The following is a 9,806-nucleotide window of genomic DNA, read 5'->3' on the forward strand; positions in this document are numbered from 1 at the left end:
GTTCTAACTATTAGCAAAACCTTCTGGTTTGGCCACAAGAGCCTGGTGTAGACTGGAGCTAATACCAGGGCACACAAACCAGTAGTGGTAAGTAGGAATTCTGTTGGTAGGAATTCTCATTTAAAACTCCCCAATGCACATGGCCTTAAACATTCAGTTGCCAAATTCCCCAGTGCAGTAACTCTCCAGATTTCAATGGAGTTATGAGAGCAGAAGATTTGGCCCAATGCATCCTCATGTTCTTCAGATGGAGAATGCACAAGGTGTGACTGAGGGTTACTGCTAGATCGTTAATGGTGCTGCCTATCATTAATTCCTAGTATCACTGGCACAAAATGGGCTCTAAAAATATTCCAGTCAGTTAGAATATTACTTTTCAGTGCACATGTACGTTTTCATTTTTTATGTTGCTTTTTCACCTACAAGAAAATTGTGTATACTGCTGCAGCTAGCAGACATGCTACCATTACAAAATATTACAAAACAACTTGGAGCAGATGATGCACTGAGCTATATGAAAATGAATGCATCACTTTCAAAGATGAAAAAAGCGGGTGTAGATGATGAACAGGCAATAATTCCATTTTAAGTTTACTAATGAAAGGTTCTTTGTCTCCTCCAGAGCACCCCTTTCAGCGGTAGTGGAGAGCTGGTGCTTAGGTCGAGTGATGTAATCAGTTGTCCTGCTTCACCACTGAGTCACTGGGTACATAGCAGCTTAGCCCCCCTGAGCCAGTAACAAGTCTGTGGCTTGGGACTCCTGCTGGAGGGTTAACCCAATACATACTTAAGGGCTGAGCAGAAAAGCAGGCAAAAGCTCAAGGCTACCTGGCCTAGGAATTATCCAGCCCCAGGTGCAGTGCCAGGGATAGGGAGGCCATTCACCTTCCCTCCCGCTCTTCGCAAAAATACTCAAAGCAATGATGATCCTCTTGCTGGGCTGGCAGGGAAACATGAGGTTGCTGCCTGGTTTCCTAGCAACACAACTTAAGGCCCCCATGTCTCATTTCCTTGGGCTACTTCCTACTGGCATCCGATTGACTTGTTCCACAGTGGCTGTGGAGAAGGTTTCCTGTCTCCATGACTCTCTGCACATCTTATCTGGATTTCTCCATCACTGGGACAGTGGTTTGCCTTTGAGACCAGTTAAGGAAAGTCATCACCCACCACAGATGGCTATGGGTTTAGGGGGGCACTGGCTCACTGGATGGTATGCCTGGCCCTTATACTTCCTATTTCACCTGCAAATTAACCACCTGCATGCCAGAATGAGGTTACTCAGCCTCAATACCATTAGCTATGGTACAGAAAAACATAGCTTACTCATGCAATAAGGTTTTACTTTTCTGATTTCTTATTGTAAGCAACTCATTTGCAAGACTAGAGAATAATGAAACTGCTATTCAGAGTAGGTAAATATTAGCAGAACAGCAGCTTTATTTAAATTTTATCTATAGTTCCCATAAATTAATCACCCAAATTGTTTTATTGGTCAATCTTGTCTAGATAAAAGAATTGACTTACAAAATTATACTGAGCTATGCACTAATGTTAAGTAATTGCACATCAACTCCCAGGAGTTGTGTGAATATCCACAAGGATTTTAACTGTGGAGACCCAACCCAAAAGGTTGGGGGGGGAGGGGGGGAGTGTTGCAAACTTGTATTAGGTGTCATGGGATCACCACCCTCATTGAATGCAGCAACTGAAGAACTTCCTACAGCCAAAGGAGGTTCCTGGACATGGAGGTGGATCCAATCTCCAAGCTTCCCCTCCCCCCCACCAGATCACCTATGCAAGTGATGGACAAGTCTAATCTTTTGCCAACCTAACTGAAGCTTGGAGCCTCCTCTTCTGGGACGCTCCCAGAAGCACAGGGAAGGTTGGATCTACACCTCAAGTCTCTTCCAGCTGCAAGAATCTGTGGGGTTGCTGTCCAGTATCAAAGTGGCCTGCAGCAGAGGGGGGATGGGGAAGAGAACCCAGAAGTGGGCCTGGTCTCCTCTCCCAGAGCCTCTGAGCAGAGAATGGGCAAGTCCCATCCTCCTTCATCTCAACTGCAGTTGGGAGCCCCCTTTGCTGAGGTGCCCCTAGGAACAAAGAGATATTGGATTTCACAGTCCGTGACGTGTGTTTCATGACCGAAATTGGTAGGGCCCTACTTACAGACTCAAAGACAGACTAACAATTTCAGATGAAGAAGTATATTACTCACTGTTAAAAGACTTCACATATTCAAGACACAGATGACCAAGTTATAACTATTAGATAGAAGGAGCATGTAGTCAAAAAGCATAACTTAGTCTCCAACGTTTATTAAACCAGTTACAAAACCACCTTTTAGAAAGGCACATTTTCAACACGTCATGGGGAAGCTGCACAAGCACAATATCCTCTCAATATGAAATTAGATTTGAAGATGTAAGACTGTGACAGCAGCACAAGGGCAGTGTTAGATGCTTTTATTTTATTGAGGTGCAGGCTAGTACGAACACTGAGCTTTTAATTGAAAATTCTAGGTTCATATCTGTGTTTGAACAAACATTTTTTTTTGCTCAAGTTGTATTTTATTTGTAATTCATTCTTTCTTCATATTGCCCGGGACTAATATTATTCAAGAGGTTATGTCAAGTGTAATCTTTGAGACCAATACGCAAGTCACATTTTTGTAATTAAAAGTACAGCTGAAATCCCTATCCACATAACATTAATGTACTAACCACAACTGTACATGACAACTTCACATACTGTGGATATAATGATTCAAATACAGAAGCTGTTTCCAACGCTTTGACTGTTTTCAAATCACAAGTCTGACAAATACACCAATGAGGTTCAGAGCCATTTCTATTAATGGCTCATAATGAATAAGCTCAGGGGATAAGAAGCAGGCTCATAATTAGATCTGTTGTTCATGAGCCATAGTGTTATGAGACTGACCTGAAATTGAAATCCTGGGGCTGACTTTTGAAGAATTATTGCACCTCTCAGATAATGTCTCATAACCCTGGACTAGGGTTGTTAAATATCAGTTAACTGAATAGTTGATTAACCTCATGAATTCTTATCTGTTACTTGACCATTCTAGTCTGCAAGAGTGGGACTGGTAGCCAGTGCACTCCCACCAACACCACTCCACACTACCTCTGTATCAAAGGCAGCAGCACGGGGTGCCAGGTAGGAGCTGGTCTGTGAGGGGAGCCAGTTTAAAAACCAGCTCCCCCTGCAGACTCAGCTGCCTGTCACCCCATACTGCTGCTTCTGATACAGAGGTAGCAGCCCCTGTCTGGGGGTCAGATCTGAGCTCGTGGACCTAGCTCAAGCTGCAACTGAGCCAGGCTGCCTGCCCGCCTGGCTCCTAATACATTTTAAATGCAAAGCTGCAGCGGGGGTAGGTCCCAGACCTGGCATGAACCAGGATTGAGCTGGGATGCTGGCTAGCCTGCTTAAAAAAGGACTGGCACGGTGGGGTGGGTAAAATGCATGTAGTCTATAAGCTTTTGTTTCTCGGCTAATCAACTGCACTATTACATCCCTGCCCTTGACTGATATTTCCTAATCTAACTGTAGAATGCAACCATGTCCCATTTTGTAGGAACTGATTGCTAAAAATTCTTATGCTAGACCAACTTTGCCTAGTTGACAGAATTGTAAATACAGCATGAATGAACCTGCAGCTCTTAAGCCAGATCAAATTCTCTTGCACAAAAGGATTGTCATAAGGATTAATGTAAAGTGTTATTTGATGTATTGTAATGATAGAGATACATCTCAATGGGTTTCCTCTTGGTGAATCAACCCACTCAGCATTGTGTGATCTAAAATATTTCAATACAGACTACACAAAAGAGAGAGAAAGAAAAAGCTAGATTTTTGGACAAAGCTGAAGATCCTCACTCAGAAATGGCATTTACTTAGCTTTCAGCATGTAAACACACCTAGTGCCTCACAACAGTATTAGTTAGGCACACAGACTAAGTTTTCAAAAGTTTGTCTGAGTGATAGAAGAGCCATCTGGCATAACAAAAACCATGTTAAGACTACTAAAGTAGGAGATAATTTGATATATTCCAATACAAAATTAAGCCTGTTATAAATTCTTGTGGCTACTATGATCCAAAATGTCTTTATTCTAAACTCTTCCATTTTTTTTTTAGTTATCTGTATTATACATGAATCTTGGAATGGGATCAAATGGATGCTGTTCTCATATCTTTGCAAAAGAAAGATTCATATCTCCACAGCACTCATGACAAATTAAAAATAAGTACTGGGTCAACCTGCACGTGTCAACATGGGAATAGGGTTAAAAGATATAACTAAAGAACTCGTGATGTCTGCCTCCTGCTTTATTCAGCACTATCATAGTCACTGCAACAAGTGCACTATAGGTCAGGCTGCCCTTTACACAAAATACCCAGCCCAAATTCGTTTTTAAAGCTACTCTTCTGTCCTCCACCCAAATCTCTTTTTAAAATCCATTCCCCCCCGCCCCCCATGATAGTTATGCAGAAAGTATCAGCTGAAAACAGGCAGGCAAGCGATCTCCTCGTTTCTTATCTTAGGTTTTAGTGTCCTGGACTACAGATATTATAACTGTAGAAGACAAGATTTTTTTGATTTAATAAAATACAATTATGTTGAAACACTAACACTAAACTTTTAAAGCTGACAAAGACTTCAGTGATTATTCGACTAAGTAAGATACGGTATGTCTACACTACCACCCTAGTTCAAACTAGGGTGGTTAATGTAGTCATTCGAAGTTGCAAATGAAGCCCAGGATTTAAATATCCCGGGCTTCATTTGCATCTTGCTGTGCGCCGCCGGTTACTCCGTGCCGGAACGAGGTGTACCGGTAGTTCGAATTAGAAAGCCTAATTCGAACTACCTACTCTGCAGGCACGGAGTCCGCACTAACGAGGATTTAAAAATGGCAGCGCCCAGCAAGATGCAAATGAAGCCCAAGATCCCAGGCTTCATTTGCAACTTCGAATGACTACATTAACCACCCTAGTTCGAACTAGGATGGTAGTGTAGACGTACCCATAGTGGCATCAATATGGACATTCCATCAAAACACCAGTTCGTCTAGCAAGCCAGTTCTTTTAATCAAATAGAATTTTACGCATCTTTAGCAAGTGCTGCGAGACAGATGCCCATGCAACACCAATACCCTCTCTACTGCAGCCAACCTGAAAACAGGTGAAGTGGCAGGTGCTGCTTTATGATGCATTCTGTACTGAAAGGAAGCTTAAGAAACTGTTTGGCTCTATTTTCAGTATCTTCTTTTACTTACCATATTCCTCTGGAATCTGCATACCAAAGAGTCCAAGACTCTTCAATCCTTTTAGAGTTTCTGGAGGAATTTTAGCATCTTGGTCAATTTTCTTAGAGTCCACTGAAAATAGAGGTATAAATGGTTACAGCAAGTATGCCTCTTCACAAGAGTGTGTAAATCAGTATGAAGCAGGCAGGCTGCAGCAGCAGCACTCAAAACAGTGGCATGCTAACCCAACAACAGCATAACCTCTATTCCCAATAATCAACATGAGATCAGAGACCTGCAAAATGGGATATGGCTAATGGAAAGAGGGGGTCTGAGTCGCTCACTTCCCCCCAGCTTAAAAGCCAGCTTCCCCCAGCACCATCTCCATGCAGGGGTGAGGACGGGAGGCAGAGGCACAGGCACAGTGGGGGCGACCCGGCGTGAGCCAGGACTGAGCCCTGACGGCTCTGACTACATTTAAAAAGCAAAGCCGCTGCGACCCCCCTTATAAACTAGTCAATGGAATTCCCAACCCCTCACTTGCATCTGGAAAAGCATTCAACAGCTCCTGCAATCATCAGACACTGTCCTATTTCAGCTCACTACTGCAATTCTGAAGTAGATGTAAAGCGGAATACTGCAACCCAGTGCATCTTATCTCATCTCCTCAGATTGCAGGGAAATTAACCCCTCAAAAATATATCTGGAAGGAGAAGTTACTTGACCTTGCAATTCTGCTTCTACTGGTTCTAGTCCCTAAGGCATCAATAGTTGGAGAGAATATGAGCAAACTTCTCTCTCCATGGTAGTTCCTGGATTGCATAGGAGAACGGCCATTGGAATTTTCCATTCATTTCTTACAGAGTAAGTAGTGAGCACTCCTCAAAGCAAATAAAACTGAAGAGATTTCTGTAAGGAGAGAGATTCTCAGAAGCTGAAATACTCATCCAGCTGACGAGGCAGAGATCCTCAGTGATCTTTCCCTGACTGCATACAAGAGGAATGATCTGGAAGGTTTCACTGGCAGAAGTTTTAGTTCCAAGTGGTGATACCTGAATATTTCAAACCAGAACTACTGCTCTAGTTAAGATTGCAGAACATAGTTGTATATGCTCTTAGATTCTGAAATATTCTCTTTTTGTGCTAGCCTCCATTGAATTTGGTTGGAAAGATGAGCAAAGTCAGAGGCTTATAAATTACAGGACAGTGAAAGGAACTTTTAAATGGAAAAATTTAAAGAAGCAGTTTCACTTCTTACATCTGCCCCAGATCTCTCCTTTCAATGTGTGCTTTTATAAATTATTCTTCTATTTCACTTTTCTCTTTGCACAAACCACAAAAAGAGAAATTGACAATGCAAGGGGACACAGTCACTGTATACACAAGTCACGATAAATGCCCAAAAGTTTTTTTATTTTAATTATAGTAATAAGAAGCCATTTATGTAGAAAAAAAGATAATAACCATACCTTCTTCATTGAAGAACTTTTCTACTGGTCCTACAAACTGGTTGATTTCTTCTAATTCTTCATTAGAAATCTCTGGATAAGGGAAAACTTCCTCCTAAAATGTCAGTTTTTTAATATGATTAAGTTTATTTAAAATAAAGAGCAGGTTCAAGAAAAAACACATGGCTTTTAGATGATGATGTCTTAAAAAAAAAAAACCCAAAAGAGCAGAAAATGTTTACAGGAATTCAGATAGTCTCAAGTGAGCAAACTTATTTACAACTTTCAGTAAGTGAAAGATACTTGTTCTGTATGGAAAACAGTATTTTTCAATTATATTGCATGCTGAAACAAACCAGAAACAGCATCTGAAAATGAAAAACTGGAATGAAGAAAAAAAATTTGATATGTAAGGAAGTGCGCCAACAGGTGAAGTGAGCTATGAACAAGTGCACTGCTTTCATCCCCAAAGGCACACAACTATTAACAAACAATCAAAAGTTTAACATGTGCCTCTGTTGCTGCCTGTCCAACAGTTCACTGAAATGTGGAACTGAAAGTGACCATACAAAAATCCTCCTTTACATACATCGGAGAGTAATTTATTTTTTATTTATATATAAATAATAATTTAAAAAAATCCTTACACAACTTGTTTCCTAACAATTGAAACGAACAAAAATTGAAGTGCAAAGCATGGTTGTACACCCAAATGTGATAACTCAGCAGTACAGAATCCAGGATCTTTGGACCTTGCACAATCTCCATAGAATACAGGATAACTTCTATAGGAAAAAAGTCTCAGAGGGATAGTTGTGTTAGTCTGTAATTAAAAAAAAAAAACAATGAATGGTCCTGTAGAAGCTTAGACACTAACCAAAAAAATAAAAGATCATATCATCAGATGGAGTGGGTTGTGCCCACAAAAGCTCATCATACTATACTATCTATATTTCTGGTTTGTCTCTAAGCTGCTACTGGACCATTCATTGTTTAAGTTTCTATAGGAAAGAAACTCAAATTTCAGAATGATTTCAACCTGTAAAAAGATACTGCTCTACTATTTGCTAAGCATCTAAAACAGGAGAAGGGAACCTCCAGTCTACCCAAGTCGCAAAATGGAATCCTCTCCTGCACCCCACCACCTCCCTCTGAGACTCTGCATCTAGACCCCAACCCTCTACTCCAGATTGGAACCCCCTTCTATACGCTATGTCCTGCCCACAACACAACCTTCTGCTCCAGCCCCGAGCCCCACTCTCACACCCTGAGCCCCTTGTTTTTGACCCCAGGCCTCCATGGGGCTGGAGCTATGAGAACCTGATCACCCTGCTGCAGTGGGAAGACCCAAGTCTCCCCCCACCCCTCCATGTTGATTTTTTCTGTGGGTCACTGGCCTCTGACAGGAAAAAGATCCTCCAGCCCTGCTCTAAACTATTCTTGACACTATAAATTGCAGACTATAAACAAAAGAATAGAGTCCCAAATTTCATAATATTACAATTTACATGACATAATAAAAGCATATGGAATATTTCACTGGTAAAAGGCGACCTCCACTTTGCTTTTTTTTTTTCTTTTTACATATAAACTCATTCCTTATAAATCCCATTACAGAACTGCTTTTTTTTATGAAGGACACAGATGAAGAAAGGCAGGTAGGATGGCAAATTAAACTGGGGAGAAAGTTCCATATAAAAGGGGAAGCCCCAGTCAATTGCACAGAGGTGCCAATCTAAGGAAACTATGAACACTGTAGCACAGGTGAAGAAAAAAATATGGTAACAGATTTAAGACCAGGGCACAGATATAAACCAGGATGAAATTGTGAAAGACTCTGAATTCAGACGGAACGAATTGGCGTCCCTGTGGACGACCTCAGGGATTAGGGTTGCCAGACGGTTTCAACAAAAATACTGGACGCACCTGACATTAAATCGCAACGTGCATGACACGTGATTTAGAAGATACGTTTCTATTTTCCCAATTTGTTTCCCAGACGAGGAAGCTCAAATACTGGAGTGTCGGGTTCAAAGCCAGGCACCTGGCAGCCCTGGCAGCGACCCAGAGGCGGGAAAGACACGTGCAGATGGACGGAGGCGGCAGCTCAGTGGATCCCCCCCCCCCCCCCCATGTGTGTGTAAACACGGAAGAGATTCAGCGGTGACATGTTTGTCCTCCCATAAACGCGTTTTAAGAGCCCGCCCACCAAGCAGCAGCTTCGCTCCGGAGCGTCCTGTAGCGGGGCGGGGAGGGGAGGGGAGCGCCCCAGAGGCCTGGCCCAGGCAGTGCGGGGAGGGGAGGGGAGGGGAGCGCCCCAGCGGCCTGGCCCAGGCAGTGCGGGGAGGGGAGGGGAGGGGAGCGCCCCAGAGGCCTGGCCCAGGCAGTGCGGGGAGGGGAGGGGAGGGGAGCGCCCCAGCGGCCTGGCCCAGGCAGTGCGGGGAGGGGAGGGGAGGGGAGCGCCCCAGAGGCCTGGCCCAGGCAGTGCGGGGAGGGGAGGGGAGGGGAGCGCCCCAGCGGCCTGGCCCAGGCAGTGCGGGGAGGGGAGGGGAGGGGAGCGCCCCAGCGGCCTGGCCCAGGCAGTGCGGGGAGGGGAGGGAGGCGAGGCCCGGGGGAGGCTCCCCAGAGGCTGGGCACACACGGGGGGGGGGGAGGGGCGGAAGTCCGGCCTCACCTTCCAGAGCTTCCCGAGGAAAAGCTCCTTGGCGTAGGCGCAGCGGGGGCCGCCAGTGCGCAGCTGCCGAGCCCCGGCGGGGAAGGCGGCGCGCGCCGCCCGCAGCAGGAGGCTGAGGCCGCTCATGTCCGGACGGTGCTGAGACACCCCCCCCCCGCCGCGGCCCGGCGCCCACAAACGTCGTCCGGGGCGCACGCTGATGACGTGTCCGGCGGGTCACCTGACCACAGGCGGCCGACGGAGCCTGAAGCGGGTCTCCTGCGCCAAACGGCTCCCTGCTGAGCCCATCCGCGCCCCCTGCTGGCCGCCGCCTGCCTGTCCCTTAGCTGCCTTCTGTGCCCGTCCCGCCCTGAGCCTGGGCACAGCTGCCCTGGGCCTGCTCTCTGCAGCCCCACCACCCCTCTGGCCCCTGTGG

General features: G+C 44.9%; 1 protein-coding gene across 2 annotated transcripts in view; it reads right to left on the bottom strand.

Moving 5' to 3' along the window:
- ACAD9 (acyl-CoA dehydrogenase family member 9) overlaps positions 1–9,577 on the bottom strand; it is a 47,410-nt gene extending 37,833 nt beyond the window's left edge. Inside the window, exons 1-3 of one of the 2 annotated variants that reach the window (XM_075939738.1) lie at positions 9,392–9,576; positions 6,739–6,832; positions 5,300–5,401 (exon numbers count right to left, since the gene is read on the bottom strand). In XM_075939738.1, the coding sequence (XP_075795853.1) occupies positions 5,300–5,401; positions 6,739–6,832; positions 9,392–9,517 (322 nt within the window). In that variant the 5' untranslated portion in view covers positions 9,518–9,576. Of the gene's footprint in view, positions 1–5,299; positions 5,402–6,738; positions 6,833–9,391 lie in introns of both variants that reach the window. The other variant, XM_075939739.1, reaches the window with a different exon arrangement.
- Positions 9,578–9,806: the final 229 nt, after the last annotated feature.

Source organism: Pelodiscus sinensis, chromosome 11 (assembly GCF_049634645.1).
Source record: "Pelodiscus sinensis isolate JC-2024 chromosome 11, ASM4963464v1, whole genome shotgun sequence".
NCBI lineage: Eukaryota > Metazoa > Chordata > Testudines > Trionychidae > Pelodiscus > Pelodiscus sinensis.